Below are 21,084 nucleotides of genomic sequence, written 5' to 3'. Positions count from 1 at the left end.
CCTACGTACACAGAGCAGCAGCGTTCTGTAGCACGCGATCGTTGTTTTTATTATTATTTTCACGGCCAACATTACGGCTTCGCTTCGCTCTCGCGTTTATATTCGCAAGAGTAGTGGATGTATTTTTTTGTTTATGAAAATGTCGCGAGTCAGCTCTTCGAAATCGCTCTGATATAACAATGCCCTGTATTTTCGAGCTATTGAAATGTTACCGCCGCAGGTTTTCTGGGAGATTTCGAATGAAACTCGAACCTCGCGTGTGTGCTATACTCGGAAAATCCTGGCTAAACTGTCGTAAACGAGTCTCGACGGCGAAGAGGACGGAGAGCTGTACCTAGTTTATATTATAAAGCCAGAGTATACCGGGCGCAAGAAGTTGTGCTTATGGTAGTGGCCGAATGCCTGGACGCCTCTAATGTTCATCGTCGTTCAAGGACTTCGCAACACAGATTACGAAGCCGCGAAATATTAGCACTGCACCGCCCCCCCCCCCCCCCCCCCCACCTCTCTGCACTAGAGCTGACTCGCTGTGCGGCTGCGGAGCAATTACGAGGGCTTTGCTTTGAATAACCGGGGCCGCGACTCTGCAAGCTCAGGTATATCTGTATGCATGTATATACACCTATACGTATACGTATACGCACAGCGAGGGACACGGTGAAAACGTGTATAATGAGCGAATTCATTTTGAGCGTAATTCACTGCTATTAGCGGACTTTTTTGCTGCTGCGGTGCACACACACATACACATGCATACGCGGCGGACGAGGTGAGATTAATTAATAAACTTATGTGTTTTGTGTGCAGCTGCAGGGAGAGAGAGAGAGAGAGAGAGAGAGAGAGAGAGAGAGAGAGAGAGAGAGAGAGAGAGAGGAACGTTGTGTTCTGTTTCTGTGTGCGTTTTGGCAAATCACACTGCAAATTCGCGAAGCTCGCGCTAAAATAAAAAAATTACCGTCCCACTACTCGAAACGAGCCAATTTTGATTACATACTCGCGAAGCATTACACAATCGACATTCTCGTTACACTTGGAGTTTCTTCTTTTATTTTTGTCTCACTACTCATTCAGCAGCACAATGAATGCGCGACGAGTCTCGGGCTGATGCACACGAGATTACGGTGTGCAAGGTATACAGCAGCTATAGTACAAACACAGTATACACTGAAAGCTGCAAACCGGATTCCAATGGACGAGAAGCGATTCGCTCGATTTCCTCCCGCGCACGTGTAGGCCGGCGAAGTCGTCGTCGTCGTATACGAATATAGCTATATATGTATGTGCAGTGCATAGAAGGAAAGCTCGACTCCGCATTGGATTTCGCGAGATACGCGTATACACACAAAAGCGCCGAGATTTAGGGAAAACTTCGTGTGCGCGATCCATTTGGAGCGTGTATTGTATAGATATATTGCGTGATATATACTCTGTTACGAAACGGCACGCTGTCTTCGTCGCGTTTTGCGTTCGTTGCTTGCGTCTAATGCGACGGATTTTTATTTTAAATTCGTTGTCTTATTCGCATGAGCTCGAAAATAAAATGGGCGCGCTCAACTTTCTTGAGATCAAGTGGCGCGGTAGCGCCACGAAGGCGAGTTTAAGAAGCAGACGAAGCCGCGGCGCCCGTGACACTATTTACTTCTACATTGCTGTTCGGATTTTTCATTATTCAAAAAAAAAAAAAAATACTTATAATTACTGTCGGAAAGGTGTTTTGGCTCATTTTCATGTTTTCTGAGCTGAACTATGATTTCCAACAAAAATATTAGTGAAAAGGATGCTTATTTTTTTAATATGTGAGTGTATAATCTACAAATGCTAAAATCACGTTTTTCTTCTTCAGCCCGAAATGTGAAAGGGCCGTTAAGTTAGCCGCAAAGCTATATACAGATGGGAATTGCTTTCTCAAGAAAATATAATAATATATGACGATATTTAGAATTAAGAGGTTGCCGGTGCATACTCTGCGTTCCGGAGCTGTAACAGTAACTAGCTTGCCAGGGTAGCCGATGACAAGGTTCAGGTTGTTTTCAGTGTCTTGGTATAAAAATCATTCAAGTACGGTGTCTAGGTGTACAGGCTGGCTGATGACGAGGTCTAGGTGGTGCACTCCGTGGTTTTTGGTGTCTAGGTGTAGAAATAATTTGAGGGTTGTGTATATCAGAACAATCAGTGATTTCGTGTTAGTGATCCAAATGTTCCAAAAAAGCTGTGATCGAAAGGTGCTATAGATGCTTATACTTTATTTTTACGACGTTGAATATGAAATACTCGAAAAAATCTACTAAAAAGGATTTAAATCTCTAAAAAAAATTAACTTTTAAAAAAGTAAAAGGTTAGGCGAGTTTGATATATTTCGCAACGAAATTACAGATAGAAAAGAACTGAGATCAATCAAACAAAGTCAAGTTTATTATATTTAATTGTAATGAAGCAAGGAACAACTCTCAAGATAATTACTACGTAACTTGACATGCCCGTTTCATTGTACTTATAGCGTTTGTATGACGTTCTAATATATAAAAAGAAGATTTTAGTTGTTCACCAATAAAACATGAAACGGGCATGGCAAGTTACGTAGTAATTATCTTGAGAGTTGTTCCTTGCTTCATTACAATTAAATATAATAAACTTGACTTTGTTTGATTGATCTCAGTTCTTTTCTATCTGTAATTTCGTTGCGAAATATATCAAACTCGCCTAACCTTTTACTTTTTTAAAAGTTAAGTTTTTTTAGAGATTGGAATTTGCTCAACATTGCAACATTGCATTGCAACAAGCTGTCATCGCTTTTTTGAGAGGCTAGGGTATGATCAGGCGCGTCAATGTCTCGTATTTGGATTATAATCTTTCATATAGCGCTTGTCCCGATCAACCTTCCCTGTTCTAACCATATTTGATTCGATTTCTTATATGAAAAAATACATTTTGTAATAGTTATTTAAACATTAAATAAAGAAAAATAAAATTATTTACAAAATCTACAGAAAATAATGATCAAAATTCAGAACTATAAATAGGTCTGAACATCAGAGTGCACGATCGGTCTGAAATGAGCGTATGCGTTCATTCTAACCCCATAGGCGCATCTGAATTCAGCCATCAGTTTGTTTATTTACATTACTTACTCCACTCATTTGTTTCGAGATCGAGTTCGAGAATCTCGAATAGGATTTTTATATAATGGATAATGGATTTCGATGAATCAACAATACAACGAACTATCATATTATCGCGTGCAGTTATAGCATGAACGGCCGAAGGAGCAGGCCAAACAAGACAATTTTAGCATGGCTGTCACACCGCTGTATCTATAGACTCGGCGCGCATATTGTCATGAGGGAAATTGAAAAGTGTCCATGCGCCACCTATATTCAGCACCTTCCAGAGATACGAAGAGTCAATGACAAAATTGGACTCGCGTAAAAGCCAGGCCAAAACTGCTTTGTTTTGGTATCAAAAGTAAAACTTTCTTTCCACAGTCATCCATCCGATATGAAAGAACTTAGCAATACTATAATTGGGTTGATTCAATTTTCTTTCTTAACGAGGCATTTCGAAATAAAAATACTATACACTATATAATTATCAGTAGAGAGTATACAATACCCACTAAATCGTAGTAACAGAAAAAACGCGAGACGCGGCGCGGAGAAAGAGAATAATTAAGCTAATCCAAAATGGTCATCGATTAAACGCGCGACGCACATGCATACACATATATATACAAATGCATACATCCTCTCGTAGCTCGAGGCGGCGTCACGATGCATCATCGCAGCTGAGGCGCAAAGGCACTGCACGCTACAGCGACGGTGTATATATACGAGGGTAAAAGCGGACGTACGGCAACGGCGGCCCGTATCTCTCGTATTCTTGTTTACGCAGGCGAATTATCGTCTATCGCATTCATTGCGCCGCTATACGGCTCCTGCAACCATGAACATGCTCTGCTGATGCTGCTCTGAATAATACGTGCGTATGCGTATCCATATATATATATATATACACACACACGCACACACACACGCACATACACACGCATTTATACCGCCTGTGCCGAGTTGGCTGGATGATGATGCTGCGTGTGTTGGGCCGAGGGTATATACGCACTCGCGCAGCTACATTGGACACGTGTGTGTGCAACGTGTGCATATTATAGTTGAGTTCGAGGGTCGTGCGAGCTGACTTGAACTTCCACGCGGGCAAGTGTTGGGCTGTCTTCGCAATGCACAGGGAGGCCGTTTCTATACAAAGAGGAAATTCAAGATTTTTTGTTCATACCTTTTGTTTATAATAACGACGCCCGCAGCAGAATTTGATATTTTATAATATATCACACACACACGAGTGAATAGTTATGCGCGAATGATATAATTTAGAAAAGAATCTATATATGTGTATATATAAATTTCTGTTTGCGTATCATTATTCGCAGAGAACACAAGCTATACGATTACGGCATGTTACAGCGCTGAACGTCCGCGGGTACATATACATACATATCGGGGCTTTGTTTTCGATAAACCGCCGCACATCAGCGGAGAGAGAGAGAGAAAGACTACGTGTGTGTGTGCAGTTACGCAAGCAAAAGTATGCCCGATCGATACTCTGCTACTTCAGTTTCATACATCCCGGGAATACGGATAAGTATATTATACTCGCGGCACAACACATCTGCCCACGTGTAATCACGCGCATGTGTTATAAGAATCAACGAGACGTATCATGGAGCAAACACCGCAGGATATTATCCCTAAACGCAGCCGAACCACATGTGCGCTACAAGTCCTAGCGAAGCCCTTATGTGCGGTTACGATCAGCCCTGATCAAATAGAAAAAGACGTGCGCATCGGCTATATTGAGTTTTCAGGGATTATCAGAGAAATGCGTCGTCTGCGCTTTTTCACCGATTGTTACACCGCATATAAGCTCGCGATCGGTGTCGATGGCACGTTTTCCTTACGCGTCGGCCTATACCTATATACTATGCTATAATGTGTATAATGCTATTTCTGTCGTCTCGTGTGAGAGCAGAGGCTGTTTCGTGACCAAAGGAAATTAATGCGCGCGACACGGAGCTGTTATTGGTCTAATGGATTGAGAGTCGCCGCGCATACTTTGATTTCGCGAAGAGCCGGGGATATATGGATTGTATCGCGTTGTGTATAATGAAACTGATGCTTTTTTAGGCACGACTTTTCGACCGATCGGGCTGAAATTTTGCAAAAAGTCTCCTTTTGCAAAAGCTAAAAAACTAATTTTTTTTATCCCGATCCTCTACGTCGTTTTGAAATGCGGGCACAATTTGTTCGATTTTTAAGCGTTTTTTTAATAAAAATTTTCCTGTGATGCGATTATCTCTGAGAGACTTTAGTCAATCGGGCTCAAAATTTTTTTGGGAACTCGTCTCATAATAGTATGCTGACGGTCCTATTTTGCGCCTGATTCCTAACATATATACAAAATGCGGCCACCTTCAAAAATCGCTAAGAACGGTTTTTGGGCTGTAACTTTAAATCCAAGCATTTTACAAAAAAAAGTTAAATGGAAAAGTTGTAGACATTTTCAAAATACAACTTTTTACCGTGGCAAACATTTTTTTAACACTTTTTGACATACACAACCCTAACAGCGATTTTTTGATACATACATTCAATAATAACTGCGGTGCAACATGCCCCATCCAACCCAATTATTTTCAGCAATTTTCCTATATTATTAAAAGCTGAAAGTTATATTTTGGCCTTTATCTCATACATATATACAAAATTAAACCACTTTTTTAATTAAATTATAAAAAATGCATAATTTAGGAAATACTTAATCGCCGAATACAATCCGTGTAACTTGGCATCATATAACGACGTACGCTATATTAATTAATCTTTTAAGCTGAATCAGTACAATTCACTTTCAAAATTCAAGTGTATATACTGAACTAGAAAAACCTAAACTCAATAAAGAAAATTGCTGAGATTGAAGAAAAGCTCTAAGTAGCTTACTACATCCCTCTAAACTATGCTAAATACCTAAACAATCAATTTTCTAATATTCTAATTGAAATCCTACAAACGAAAACTGCGATACAAAAGTGTTGTATTATTTATCTGAAATTACAATAAAATAAAATTAAAATAAGATATATTTTAAGAATATCTACAAACAAAAATAAATAATTGATACAAATACAAATAAGTTACTAATTTTCCAGTAGTTGTGATGATAGTGTTGATGACCGCCAGAAGAATACCAATCAAAACTTTGACAACAATATTGAAAAAAAAAAAACAGGATAATACTGTATAAGCACCGACAGGCATTACGAACGCGAAGCGCGAGCGTTTTGCGTGCCTTGCATAATAATATAATTTTTTCGTTTCTTTTTTTTTTTTTTTTTTTTTTTTGCTACTGCGTTGCATATTCCACGAAATTGACCAAGTTAGCGTGTATTATTGATCGAGAGAGTAAGTGCTTTGCGCGTAATTGGATCAGGCTCTCGATATGGACTTTAACGCAATTTTCCTCCTATACATATATGAAACTGCCGTAGAGAACAGTAGCAAGACATTGGCCTGTTCGGGGCGTTTACCGCCGGGAAATAATTATCGCAAATTTGTTAAACGCGCAGTGCGTAATACTATAAAGTTCGCAACGTTTACGCTGGGAAATTTTCTACAACAATATCGAACGAGCTTTTGTTGTTCGACATGCAGCTCGAACTTCGACGCGGAAAAGGTGTGCATCAGCAGGCGCTGAAAGTTTGCATCTTGACCTTTTAGCCTCGAGTTTTTCATAATTCCTTTTCCGCCCTATACTGATATGCTTCCGCAACGCGTGTGTGTGTGTGTGTGTGTAGCTTATACATATATATATATATATATATATATATATATATATATATATATATATATATATATAATACGCAAGGGGGTTTTGTAAATCATGCACTGACAATGCGCGCGCCTTCCATAAATCGCGGCTGGCGAAACAAGAAATACCATGTTTCAATGCTTTCCTCTATGCGAAAGACGTGATTTACAGTGGGCGAAAGTATGCTGAATAGAAGTGTTTTATTCGAGCACATAGATGTGTGGGTGTAATGCGCCGTATCGATTTTGGGCGTTGAAGAAGATGCCCCTTTTGGATTTTCGGTTGGAGGTGCACACATTTGCAGGATATCTATTTCGAGTCCGTGGTTCGGTTGAAATACCGCAGGTCCTGACGAAAAGTCGAGAGGGGAGTATCGACGCGGAGATGCACCTTGTCAGTGCAGGAATCTCGAGGATTACAAGAATAGCAGAAACACTCAGCAACGGGAGCGAGAGCGAAATACGTGACATGAGGATAGGTGAGGAGAAGCGAGACCTTCTGAGACTTTGTTGAGGAATGAATATATAAGGAGTTGTTCAAGGCGTTTTGCGCTAAAAAGGCCGTGTTTATGCGATGTAGCAAGGAATGAGGGACGCGAAGCTTGCGAGGCACATCGTATCGTCGAAAGCTTATAAAAAAACGGCTGCCGATTCATTAGCATTAATTTCTGTTCTTAAAGTAAGTTTCAAAACTAAACTAATCATCAAGCAATTCATCCCTCTTGTACCTCCTTCGCATCCACTCCTCCAAAATTACCCTCTCGACTGATCAAAACCTGACACACATAAGCCACTTCTCCAGCAACAAAGCTACACCAGCTACACAACATAATTAGTATACCTAACCCTTATATATCTTCCCAAAAATAATCCCTTGGCTCAAGCCATAACTCCGCGCTCACACGCACCTGTACAACACAGCTCGCAATCGATGACCCGATGCTGCTGCTGCGACGCAGAGAAAAAAGCGAGACTCCCGTGAGCTTGCAGAGGTGAAAAAAGCTCGTCGCAAGATTCCCTCCTCTCCGCGGAGTGACAAACGTCCGACATTTAGGTCGTGCACCTTTCGCCCCGAGGAACGAGTGTAAATAAAAACCGTAAATGCGACTTTCGTGTTTCTCGGCGTCCTCTATCTTATGAGGATGTTTGCCCTGCAAGCTGGAGCCAGATGGCGCCAGTACGCGTCTCAGTTGTCATAGGCATAGTGTGTGGAGGGTGATCGTCATTTAAACCAACATGATTATTCGCATAATTATTGCGAATTTTGCAAAACCTAAGGCATTCTTAGAATCCGCAATTGAATTGCAATTTGCAAAAGTATTTTGTTCTACTCTTATGCCAATGTACAGCTTTTTTTTATCGTACAACTAGGCTACCTCACTTATTCTCTGCAGTGACAATCTAGAAACAGCCTTATATTGGCATAAGAGTAGCATAAAACGTTTACAATTTAATTGCGGGTTCTACGAGTGCCTTGGGTTTTGCAAAAAATAATGTTGGTTTGATTGGCGTCTCCCCTCCATGCTCTCCACATTATACATTTGAATTCGCGGCAGTCTGCATATGATTGGCGCCACCTGGCCGAGCTTGCAGGGCAAACGTCCTCCCACATTGTGAATGAAAGGAAGCAAAATAGTGTGTAACGATACTATTTCTAATCGGCTAAGCGGCAGTCGAATCAATGGGTGTATACTAGTGGTTTATGGGTATAGCTTTACACTAATTGGAATCGATTTTGCAATTACAATTAAATCCGATCAGACTCCGCGGCGGCGGGATATTGAAATTCCGCGAGTATTTAATTTTCAGCAGGCGCTCCGAGCGCGAGGGCGATAATAATAATCGCGCGCACTCGCGCATCTGCGGAGCTTTGTTGTCTATATATACAAGCACACCTCGAATACCGTTACGGTTTGCAACGCGTAATCTCCAACGTCGCTCCCTGAATTTATATACACACGCAATCGTAAAAAGTCAGCAAGTGTATCCTCACATAACAATCCCTCTTGTAGGAAATCGTATGATCAAGCGTCGAGTACGTAATTCCGTATATCCTATACAAGCACGTATAGTTGTAGATATACATTTCATAAACGCGTACGCACACACGTTATATATATATATATATATATATATATATATATATATATATATATATATATATATATATATATATATTTATACAGAATCGCGCTACGGAGAGAATGGGGTTAATTTATATTCGCGCGAGACGCGAATTTCGAAGTAGCCGGCTGCTGCTGCTGTTGACCGATTTTAATTAGCGCGCGCGCAGGCAGAGCTTGCATTAATTTATTTATGCGCATCGCGAGAAGAGTTGCTCTGCAGTGGACTGAGGCCAAGGCCGTTTAGGAGGGCATCACGTGCTATATGCGCTGCGTTAGTCCGCTGCGTTTTTAACGAGGGTCGCGAGCGTCGTGCTGCAGAGCGAGGAGCTTTTTTCGCGCGTCATTTTGCCGAGCTTTTTTTTCTCTCCTTTTGAAAAATGGAGCTCTGCGGTAGAGTCCATTATGGAGCTTAGAGAGAGAGAGAGAGAGAGAGAGAGAGAGAGAGAGAGAGAGAGAGAGAGAGAGAGAGAGAGAGAGAGAGAGAGAGAGAGAGAGAGAGAGAGAGAGAGAGAGAGAGAGAGAGAGAGAGAGAGAGAGAGAGAAAGAGAGAGGCGGTAAATGCTGGAGATTAAGGCGGCGTTTGTCAGGTTGGAGTGTCAGACTGGCGAGACTATGGGTGTGACTTTTTCCTAGTTTTTCGAGGACTGATGTATGAAACAATTAAGACCTGCACACTTTTGGTATTAAAGTCGCGAGGAACGAGGTCCGTAAAATTAGGATCTCGAATATTTCTCCACTGCTTTTACAAATACCAGTCAAAGCTTTTTCATCTACTCCCTCAAACCGCCAGCATCGAACCGCGAAACCGCCATCAACGAAATAACAATAAAAACCAAAAGCCTATCCATAATCTCACGCCCCTCTGTCCAAGCCATCATCGCGAGATACAAAGTATACATATAGACACGCGTATATACAGCATCGATCCTGCTCACCAGCGGCACCGCATCCTTATCAATGAGCAGCAGCCGTAGTTACATCAGAGCTGCGAGCGACGCGACACACGATCGCCAAATAATACGCGAGCGCGCGAATGCAAATCTAAATAATACAGCCGATACATCCCACACGCGCATCAGCCAGTGCTGTGTACGCTATACACATACTGACTGCGGATCGATGAGCCACTGCCGCAGCCGCAAAAGGGGCTTATTTTCCGCGGTCGACCGGCTGATTTAATTTCAGCGGTACGCGCGCCCCGGCACATGTAAATTGCATATCGGACGAGGTTTAGCGTTATTAATGACCCACCAGTGCAGTGCTCTGGCCGCTGTATACTAGACTCGACGAATGAGTCTTTTCTCGAATGTGTTTGTGTGTGTGTACGTTTATTACACGCTACAACTGGAAATGCATTAGCTCGCACAGTGTTAACGAATGTCAATGTGGTCGGATTTTGTCTATGTGTGGGGTTTAATTCGCTGAAAACCAGAGAACGAAAAAATGAACAATATTATTGAAGTGTTGATCTGATTGTTTTTATTGAGGAACAAAAACCTTTCTATTTCTGTCTTGGAATTTTTTTCGACAAAAAAATTAAAATTTTAACATGCTCTGGACGTACTCAGGCAAACAATTTGGCGCAAATGTAGTAAAAAAAGAGTTTTTGGATTTTTCGTTACAATTTTTGTGTCGGATCTTTGTTACTTTTTTTTCTCGAAGAACGCGGTTGACGCCTGAGTTCGCCTGTACAATTTTGAAAACTAACATACGGTATAGGTCAAAAACATCGAATTATTGTGTCCTAATGTATATCCTTTTTTTGCTTTTTTTACACTTTTTTCATAAATTTTATTTTCATCAGTAATCATCTTTATTACTGCACTCTGCGTCAGTTGGAAATGCAATGGTTAAAATTAAAAGTAAGACATTCTTTCAATTTCGCTCAAAGTCGGATATTATCTTTTAGGCTAATAGACGCAGGCTCATAGATTTTATAAATTTTCCTTCTCTTACACTCGCCGTGTAAGCTTTATTGAATTCATTTGCTTTTACAATTGTTTCGTTTTAACAGACTTCGCGGGCCAGTGTGGCACAGGAAACCAATAATTGCACGGAAATCTCGATTCGTCACAAATTAATCAAGTTCGTGATTCTCAAAAAATTTTGTTTCCTTTTACAATGTTTTTTTTTTACTTTTCTTCCGAAAGTTACTTTTCACCAAATGGTGCGTACAACGAAAAACTTTTTTCCTAGTACTTGATACATTCGTCGATATTTCAAAAAATACAATCGTTTTTAAATAGCGTGGTCGATCGAAAAGAATCATACAGATAGCTTAGACTTGTGCGATCTTGTACAATTAAATTCATTCCTCATACTTGTAAAACGGAAAATGTTTGGACTGCCGGCAGTAAGAATTCTAAATTTTGAAACTATCGTACATTTTTTGCTTAAACAACTGACGTTTTTTTCACTTTTTTTTGTAACTTTTTTTGTTTTTTTTTTCTTGTTCATTGATATCATTATAGCTTGTCGCGAAACGCAAAAAGTGCGAGTTCAGAGTGTATCTCAAGCGGCTAGATTTTACAACCACTATAAAAAAACTGTTTCAAACTAAAAGTACGGATACTTCAATGCAACAGCTTAAATATCACACTCAGAACGCGCTTCTGAAACGTTTCGTACGACTTGAAAATAAAATAACGCGAAAGAGTGAAGACCCCGTACAACACCTTCATTCTACAAAATCCTCGCGTGACTCTGGGAACCTTCATTTCTCACTAACATTTCAAGTCTCGGGGCTTCACTCTTCCAAGCGTACGAAAAAAACTCTTCCATTCGTACGAGCTGGACAGTTAATCTACGTATTTTTTTGTTTTTTTTTTGTTTCATCGGAGCCTCCTCAGATGTCGCACGAGGCTCCTCACACAATCCAGAAGCCGGTGTTCGGCTCTCAACGCGTAACGACCGCTTTGCCAGAAATTGCCCAATCTCGATCGTCGTGCTCATACATTACAACCTTGTTTGTTACATCATATTCTGTTTCCAAGAGACACGCACAGACAACGCGCGCGCGCGACGTCGTTATACGGATTTCTTTCTTTGCCTCTCGGAAATAATTAGCGGCGCCTTGCGAACAATACCCCTCGTCGCTTTCGACTCTCTCGACGCGTCACATTCGTTATTAATGTTTCGTTCGATCGTCGAGACTATCACCGAGAAAAATCGTAACGACGAGTGGATCAATCGTGAGACTTCGCTTCACAACACCGCATCGCTGTGCAATGCATTATCGCGAAGAGACTGTTGCCGCTTCTTTATGTTCAGCGCGAGTGGGTTACTAGAGACCCAGGGATGTTGAGCGACCCAGTGGTGGTCATGAATCTCGAAAATTTTTATACAAAATATCGTCAAAATCGTATCGGTGTACGAACAATGACGTATCGCCATTCGCAATTGAGAAAATCGACTCTAGCATCTACGTCTCTTTTTATATTTCACAACCACCCGCGCTGTAATTTGCGAGCAACAGAAATCTTACGCACGCCTGCTTCTCACATACATCTATTCGTAATGAAGGTATCGCTGTTAACGGTCTGCAGCGATATCACATAATCTTCACTGTCGGAAAGAAATTAACGAAAATTTACAAACTACGAGGCGCAAACAAATCAATCGGTGGGAGGGGGGGGGTCTGGGCTACGAAAATTATCAGAGGAAGATAGAGCTAATACGTTCGATATACTCGGGGAAACGAAAAGAAAAGAAAAGAAAAGGAGTTGGCGCGCAAGGAATCCGCTGAAGATTCCTGGCGCAAATTCAAAGTGCATGGCAAGATGTGTACAAAGAGTGTTTCACTCTCTTCAATGAGTTATCATTATTATGCTCCAAGCCATGTACTTGAAAGTACAAAGAGCTTCTTTGTCAAGATGAAGAATCTCTTAGTACGCATCTCTGTCACGCACTTTCGATTTCGCCCTCACTCACCGCATGTACAAAATCGATTCATTCTTTCACTCCGTTTTCACGCATACAATCGTTCGGCCGATACATAGTTTGCAAAGTTTCCCTTGCGCTCTTACTCTCACCGCGGCGACGATCTCTCGTCGAGTCGCCGCGCTACAGATTCCTAGGAATTCCGCATTAGCTCGCGCTAGAGAACTTCCCGTGCGTTGTGCTCGATCTCGGAAGGGTTTACTCTGCTCCACGATTTCTCTCCCGTCGATCGGGAGATTTTTCTTTTAGGCGGAGGCATCCCGCGAGCAGATCAACGTCGGATGATGGTCGCGTTCTCGAGGTTTCTCAAAGAGCAGCGTCGAAGACGGCAAGCGGACGAGGGTCCGATCGATCTCGCTTACAGTTTTCTTTCTTCAGGACAGCTGATTCGGAGTTCAGATTCGCTTGCTGACTTTGACGCTCGACAAGAATACGTAGCTTATACATTTTTATTTGTTGGCGGAATCGTAAGCGCTACTAATGTGACGGTGGAATATCGCTATTACAATTTTTGCTCGAAACGTCAATGTTTCGATATTCACAAGAATCTCGCACTCTAGAGAAACTCGGAGAGAAGTCTCGCAGAGACGGGAGGACTGACGCCGATCGACGAACGGTTTTGAATGCGTTTAGTCTCATAATCGTATATATTTATATATATTTATACAGTCTTTGCTCCGGCGATGCCCGAGATTTGGGCCTGCCGAATGTATGTGTATGTAAGCGTGTATGCGTGTCTGTTTGGAGTGTTGGTGTACGTGTGAGCATGTGTATCTTTAATCGTTATCGTTATTTATCAATATATTTACAAGAAATCGATCAAATTGCTTTGCGCATGAAAACAACTAAAAAACGAAAACAAGAAACATCTGTCTTAGTCGTAGCTTAATTTTTTTTCGACTCTCGTTTGCAAATGCTCGTCTACAAGACACAGACAGATGTAGCCAAGGCTTACACAACGGTAAGTCTCGGTAAAATTTTTTTTTTTTTTGTTAATTGTGTCCCCATTTGTCTTTGTGCACTTGTGATCTCATCAATCCACTTCGGGAATTTATCTTTTTTTTTCCTATTAAACTTCATCTTCCGTCTGTACATCGAATATATATATCACACGTTTTTTCAAGTCTCAATTCCTCGATTCGGTCTTTTGGACTTTGTGGATTTATTTCTTTCCCCTCCCAGCCCCAACAGTTTTTCTCCATCACTTCATCATATACCGCCTGTTTTTCCGTTCAAATGACAATGTTCGCGTTCGCTAATCACATTACAATCGTAAAAGCATTCGAAACCGTTCCTCCGTCGCACGCACATATCCGCTTAATAGTAGGAAAGAATTTCGCGCCGAGCGAAAAACTCTCGACGCAAAACGAAGAAAACCAAAAGAAAAAAGAAAAAGAGAAGATTGTTGACGGGCTTCTTTAAACGCGCAATATTTTGCTGGTTTCTCTCCCTCTTGTTCTCTCTCTCTTTCTTTATTTCTCTCTCGCGTAAATCTAGGTCATTATGGCTGGTGGCGCCGGTTATTTTATGATAGTCTGTCGAAAAGAGTTTAGGTAATTCTTTCCTCCCGCGTGTGTTCACTTTTGTAAAATCGTAAAGATTGGAATATTGGTTCGTTCATACGAATCAGCACGATGCGCAAAAATGGCCTTTTGTGGTTTTTGTATTTCATATACAATGTATAATTTAAAAATCGCAAGGTCCTACGTGCCTGTAGTCGAATTAATGGTTGTTTCTTAGTGCTACAGAAAAATTGTCGGTCAATTTTATAAATTCACCTAGTAAAAATCAGATGAACTATTTGCGACGTTTATAAAGTCCGCCTATACTTTGCTTCGCTATAGAGCGTTTCGTTCGTGTTCATTTTTTCAGCACTTGCATTTATCAAAATAACAAAAGATTTTGTAACGGTCATAAAACAAATAGTTAGTCTTATATTTTTAACAAATGAATTCATAACATCAACAAATATATTTCTGTCTCTCATCATCTTACTGCGACGTTTCGCGTAAACGTGAATATGCATATGTGTACTTTCTTATATGAATGCGGGCAAGAGTTCCTTCGCCACTCTCACTCTTTCTCACTGATAAAAGTACCGCGCTATGGAACTTAATGTTATTGTGTATGTATAAATACGATGCGTACTTACGCGAACGTAGGACCTCCCGATGCGATTTACGACGGAAAAAAAGATATACCCACCAGCCAGTTTACTTTATAAAAATAATTGTATAAAACTAGTCAATTTTACAACCTCTGACACTCAATCACACTATTATAAAAATCCGTTAGTATATCAATATCTAAATTAAAAAAAAAAGAAAAAAATTGAGTTATTGGTGTTTTCCGGAAAATAAACTTTCATCTTTCATTTTGCGATTGAGCTTGTGATTTGCTTTCTCAAGAGAAAGAAAAACGATTGAATTTCAGAGTTGTTTTGACAGTATGAAAGCGGAGCAAAGTCAAGCCACGATCGCGCGACGACTATCGCACGGGTACAATTTTTTTTCACTCTACAAATAACTTATGATTTTGTAATGCTAGAGCGTAAAATATCGCTTATGTGTGGATTGACATTAATTATTGACAATTGATGCTTGATCTCTCACTTTCGCGCGTTATTTTCAATATATCTCGTATTATCGTATAAACACAAAGATCAAAGCTATGTTTGAATGTATAAAAAATCGATGTTAAAATGGCATGAAATACTCTCCGACACATTATATTTACACTCTTGTTAATGTAGCAATCGATGACGTTTTTTTAGTATTTTTTTCTCTACTTTCTCTCTGTTCACACCGTTACGATACTTTTAGTAAGACGATGGCTTGACTTTGCGCTACATCAGTATATGTACATTTAAATGTATTTATATACAAAGAATGACTCGCACTGGCACTCCAATCACTTCAATCACTGAGTTTACCAAGTGCAAAGCGAATGATTATTTTCATGCTCAGTAATACCTTATTTACAAGTAACTTTTTCTTTGCTCATTACGACTATAATTGTTCTCCATGATTTTGCATTTCCTTTTTCTACGCAAATTGCCTATTCAAAGTTTGTATTTTGTAGCACTGACAGACATTGTCTTTTATGTTTTTCAGCTTTACACTCCCAAAAACACGCGATTTTTACCCTTTTCGACTATCCCTCAGACTTAAGTAACACGAAACGTTTTTCTCACTTTTTTCAAAAAAAAAGTTCAGTGCACACTATCATGCGTGCCGTTATGGTTTTTCTGTTTGTTCAGTCACAATCACTTAACACACTTTTACATTTGCTTTGAGCGATTATGAACCTCGACAGTGATTGCGTTTTGGAACTACTTAGACACGTTGCTGCTATCCTCCAAGCTATTATTGTCATCTGGTCTTGCTACATACAGACTCGGATCTATCACCTTTGGAATAGGCTTGATTTCAGTTCCAAGCTCCTGCTCGATACGATGAAGGTTGAAGCGATCCTCGTATGTAATTAGGTTGATTGCGATACCTAAATGACCGAACCTTCCTGAACGACCAATACGATGCAAATATGTTTCTGCCATCTTAGGGAAGTCGAAGTTGATAACAACGTTCACAGCCTGAACGTCAATACCACGTGTGAACAAGTCGCTGCATACCTGTAAATAATTATTTAATTGAATAACGCTTAGTTTTCAACTCTTAACTTTTTACATGAATATTGAACAATTAAAAAAATTCTTACCAAATTTCGGCAAAGTCCAGCACGGAAGTCGTGGAATACGCGATTTCTGTGTGCTTGAGCCATTTTAGCGTGGATATAATAACAGCAGTATCCCAGATCTGTGATTTTCTTTGCCAATAACTCAACGCGCTGCGTTGTGTTGCAGAAGATAATGCTTTGATTTATTTGTAGCTGCAATAAAACATAGTTTATTACGTAAATATTAAATCGAAAGCTAGAAGTTGGTAAAAAAAAGACAAAATATTAGATTCTGACCTTGGAAAAAAGTGTGTTAAGGCAGTGGACCTTCTGGCGTTCCTGGACAAAAGCATAGTACTGTGTCACACCTTTCAGTGTAAGCTCTTCCATCAAGTTGATTTCATATGGATCTCTCAAGTGCTTTTCCATGAATTGTTTCACCGTCAATGGGAAAGTTGCTGAATACAGCAAGATTTGACGTTCATGTGGTAGTCTAAAATGAGGAAATTATTTTATATTAATCATCTGTTATGTGCGTGAATTCAATAGAGTTTAAAAACTTCATAACGCGAATTCAGTCATTTTTTTTCAAAATTTTTTACAGTTTAAAAATATATTTACCTGGAAATTACATGATCCAACATTCCTTTGAAATCTTGTGAAAGAAGCTTGTCTGCCTCATCCAAAACCAAAATTCTACAATGATCCATATTGGCAACATTTTTATCCATGAGATCAAGAATTCTTCCTGGTGTTGCGATTATAACTTGCACTGAAATCACAAACTTGCATTAGTATGACAATAAATAATAATTGACACAATTATTTTTTTTACTAGTAAACATAAGAATAGCGAATTTACTCTCTAACAACTGTAAATTTAATAGATTTGATTATTTAAGTCTTTTCTTAACTGATACCTTAATACATAATTTCGTAAAAGAAGACAAGTTGTTCTTGCAGTACATTAGAATACATGGAAAATTAAATAAAAATTTCATACCTTTCTGATAAATCCTCATGATATCATCGCGCAAGTTAGTACCACCAGTGGTAACCATTACTTTTATGTCCATGTGCTTTGCAAGCTCAATCAGAATTTGTGACGTTTGCAGTGCCAACTCTCGGGTAGGCACAATAATCAACGCTTGAATAACGTCTTTTTTCGGGTCAACCTGCAAGCAAAAGAGAAAAAGAATGAGTTATTGAAGAATAATAATACACGAATGATGAAATTTAATAATCAATTGCAAAATGCAACAAACCTGTTCAAGAACAGGAATCGAGTATGCTCCAGTTTTGCCTGTTCCATTTTTGGCACGTGCCAAAACGTCTTTGCCGGAAAGTGCAATGGGAATACTGGCCTCCTGGATAGGTGAGGGCTTCTCCCAACCTTTCTCAAAAATTCCCATTAGAAGTTCGCGTTTCAGACAAAACTCTTCGAATTCGTTGCCTCGAGTATCTGTGACATCCTATAAAAATGGAAAATCGTTTAATTTTCATACAAGACTAACCAAGCACTCGATATAAATTCATATAATAAAATAATAAAGAGCAAAAGATACATACGCTTGTCTTGATACGTCTATCCTTTGGTGGGATTTTGAGCTTGGACTTCCAACCAGAGTCATCCATTTTTTCTAGATCTGTTTTCAAACCCAGACCTGAACTTAACACGTGGTTGGTGTTCATGTGTGTTTCAGTCATCATTTTGAAGCAGATTCAGTGTCTCCAACTTCTGAAATGAGAAAAACCAAAAAGTTAAAAAAAAAATTATTAAATAACATGATTAAAAAGTTTCATCAATCCATTTCTCGATAAAGAACAGACCACATTAGATCAACAAAGTCTTCGATATAAACTTCATTCCCAAAAATCAAATGAAACAGAATTTTGAAATAAAAGTCCATCGGAAAGAATTTTATTGAGCACAAGTGCCGAGTTGAAGAACCTCTGCAGGCAAGCAAACAAGCTAACCACAATAAGAATGTCCTGGAGGACATTGAATCTAATGCTCAAGCCGTGGCTTTGATGTTTACGTACACGTAAACATCGTGTATATTTAGATCTAGCTTAATCCTCGAGTATTGCCGACGCTGCTTTTCAAAATCGAATTACCAAGAAAAGCCAATGCTGATATTTTTCTGAAACTGATATAGCTTCGACTCGGCGCATCAAACAAGCCGGAGATAAAAATCACGTTTCAAAATATGCGACCGAGCCGACAAAACGCCTTTTATTCTATAACAACCTCGGGAGAAAAATCCGAGCACGTGATAAACGTGACTTTAAAAGCACTAAACCTCGTGAGAACATAATTTCGATCCATATGTTGGCGAAAGCAAGGCAAACGGGTCTATATAGGCGGGTACACGCGCGGGAACAAAAGGAAATCGCGGTTCGCCGAGTAAAATTTCACGGAATCAAAGTCGCTCGCGAAGCAGCCATAACGACCTATCTCCGCGATCCAACACAACAAAGCACAGTCTGCCCTATGGGTCTTATCTCGTTCTCGAAAGCTTGAAAACATTACGCGCTAAACCCTTCGGCCGATCGAAATTTTCTTGTCCGCGCGCCATGAAACGGAGCATGTGTACATCTCTCACTCTAGAAGCACACGGATGGCCTGATAACGGTTCCCCTCTCGCGCAATTTCTCTCTCCTCGCTCATCGCGCGCTCCGCTCGTCGGGACCCGTTACGATTTCATCAGACGCACGATATATATACCGTACACAACTCTCCGTGTGTACTCGTCCGCGACTTTCCGTATGTCGCACGGAACGGCGTCACCTGCGCCTGCTGAGAGAGAAAAAAGGAGCACACGGCTTCCCCCGAGCAAAAAGTGTACATAGGAAAACCTTAGGCTCCGCGCGACCGACAAAAAAAACCGGTACGTGTCTGTCTTCTCTCGACGCGGTTCTCGCGAACACACGTATATATATATATATATATATATATATATATATATATATATATCTCTCACGGACACGAGCGCGTGCGGGTGTGCGCGCATATATACCTATATATCTGCATACGGGCGGCTAGTCTGCAGCACACGGCGGAGAGGAGAAACGTAGCGAAATGAGAGATAGAGAAAAAGAATGATGGACGGAAAGCGTAAAAAGAAAGCCGCGCGAGCGATGCTCCGAAATATAACGGTCGGCGTCGCTGCGATGGTTAACTCTTTAAAAATGCCGGACGCGCGATACGTACACAAACGTCGCGAGTGAGAGAGAGAGAGAGAGAGAGAGAGAGAGAGAGAGAGCTGGCTGCGCAGCGCAGCAACAAAAGAACGAATATATATAAGTCGGGCGTTACCTCTATTATCGATGTGCACGCAAAATCGTTTTAGGCTGATATAAACTTCTCTTCCAGATACTGGAACCGAACTCTCTCTCCGTGTATACGTGTACGTATATCTGTGTACAACTCTGTATATAGAGCGGCGATGCTCGTCGTCCTGGCTGCGACTCGCGAGTGAACGATGCTCTCGGAATCGCGGCTGCTGCTATGCTGCTAACTCGCGAGAACGACCACGGCAAAATGGCCGTCACAATGTCAAGACTCGCTCCCTCTCTTTCTCGCTCACGCGCGTTGTAACTTTTCCCCCCACCTCGGAGCGGTGTCCTCTCTTGCAGGCGCAGCGATTTATACAGCTCGCTTTTCCGGAAAATCGAGACCGGCTATAGACCCATTACGCGTCGATTCGCGAAAGTTTTTACAAACGCGCCGAACACGAGGTAAACTGCTGTTTCCAGAGTCCTTACTGCGCAACGACGCTTCTCCTCGCTCTCTCTCTCTCTCTCTCTCTCTCTCTCTCTCTCTCTCTCGCTCTCTCTCTCTCTCCCCCCCATCAGCTATCTGTATATCTATATATACGCGTGCGAAGAGCGATTCTCGAAAACTTTTCTTTCGCGAGATCAATTGAGTAGCGGCGGAACACGTAACGAGACGCGCGACGCGAGAAAAGGGCTGAGAAACGTGCAGAGCAGAGAACGTACCTCGAGAGATGGCTGCAAATAACGCGCTGCGTCAATTGCGGGACGTTTGATACAGTATCCTCGCGCTGTGGCTTCTCCGGGAACAGACCCTCTCGCCGCACTCAACAATAATTGTAATATATATATATATATATATATATGTGCTGCTAGAATATCCTCTCGCTCTCTGAACCGTATAGATGCGCTGCTGCTCTCCGTGTAAAGCGGTTTTTCGCTTGCTATATATCGTATAACGCACGGCAGCGGCTGCTGCTGGTGGCTTTCTCTGCTGCTGATACTATGCGGCGTATGCGACTATAGCTAGCGTGTAAGATACCTCATGATGATGATGTCGACGAGAAAAGAAAGAGATGAGAGGAGAAGTCGGGAGGGAGGGTACAGGAGCTTTCCGCGCATGCGCGGAAAATTGACCGCCGCTGTTGCGGTCTTTGCGATCGAGTTTGGGTGATGAGTTTCGATCTGTATGTGTT

The 21,084-nt window shown here is 40.9% G+C and overlaps 1 protein-coding gene across 3 annotated transcripts; it reads right to left on the bottom strand.

Annotated features, from left to right (window-relative positions):
• Nucleotides 1–10,454: 10,454 nt before the first annotated feature.
• On the bottom strand, nucleotides 10,455–20,960 carry LOC100119050 (ATP-dependent RNA helicase me31b). 3 transcript variants are annotated; one of them, XM_001602847.6, is made up of 8 exons: nucleotides 19,932–20,391; nucleotides 18,182–18,350; nucleotides 17,878–18,084; nucleotides 17,616–17,787; nucleotides 17,234–17,384; nucleotides 16,910–17,105; nucleotides 16,655–16,825; nucleotides 10,455–16,568 (listed from the first exon to the last, which is right to left on the bottom strand). In XM_001602847.6, the coding sequence occupies exons 2-8, from the start codon at nucleotides 18,320–18,322 to the stop codon at nucleotides 16,269–16,271; spliced, it is 1,338 nt and encodes a 445-aa protein (XP_001602897.1). In that variant the 5' UTR covers nucleotides 18,323–18,350; nucleotides 19,932–20,391; the 3' UTR covers nucleotides 10,455–16,268. The 3 variants fall into 3 exon arrangements, with proteins under 3 accessions (XP_001602897.1, XP_003425200.1, XP_032452383.1); XM_003425152.5 differs by lacking the exon at nucleotides 19,932–20,391 and adding an exon at nucleotides 20,615–20,960 and having other exon boundaries at nucleotides 11,809–16,568; XM_032596492.1 differs by lacking the exon at nucleotides 19,932–20,391 and adding an exon at nucleotides 18,443–18,560 and having other exon boundaries at nucleotides 11,809–16,568.
• Nucleotides 20,961–21,084: the final 124 nt, after the last annotated feature.

This window comes from Nasonia vitripennis, chromosome 2, assembly GCF_009193385.2.
Source record: "Nasonia vitripennis strain AsymCx chromosome 2, Nvit_psr_1.1, whole genome shotgun sequence".
Classification (NCBI taxonomy): Eukaryota; Metazoa; Arthropoda; class Insecta; order Hymenoptera; family Pteromalidae; genus Nasonia; species Nasonia vitripennis.
Note: the sequence above shows the minus strand (reverse complement) of the source record. Positions and strands in the feature narration are given on the sequence as shown.

Coding starts and splice junctions, on each gene's coding strand:
- LOC100119050 (XM_003425152.5), bottom strand. CDS start 18,322: ATGATGACTGAAACACACATGAACACCAACCACGTGTTAAGTTCAGGT. Junction 17,106..17,233: donor TTGGATCATGTAATTTCCAG/GTAAATATATTT, acceptor TCCTCATTTTAG/ACTACCACATGAACGTCAAA. Junction 16,569..16,654: donor CTGGACTTTGCCGAAATTTG/GTAAGAATTTTT, acceptor AATTATTTACAG/GTATGCAGCGACTTGTTCAC.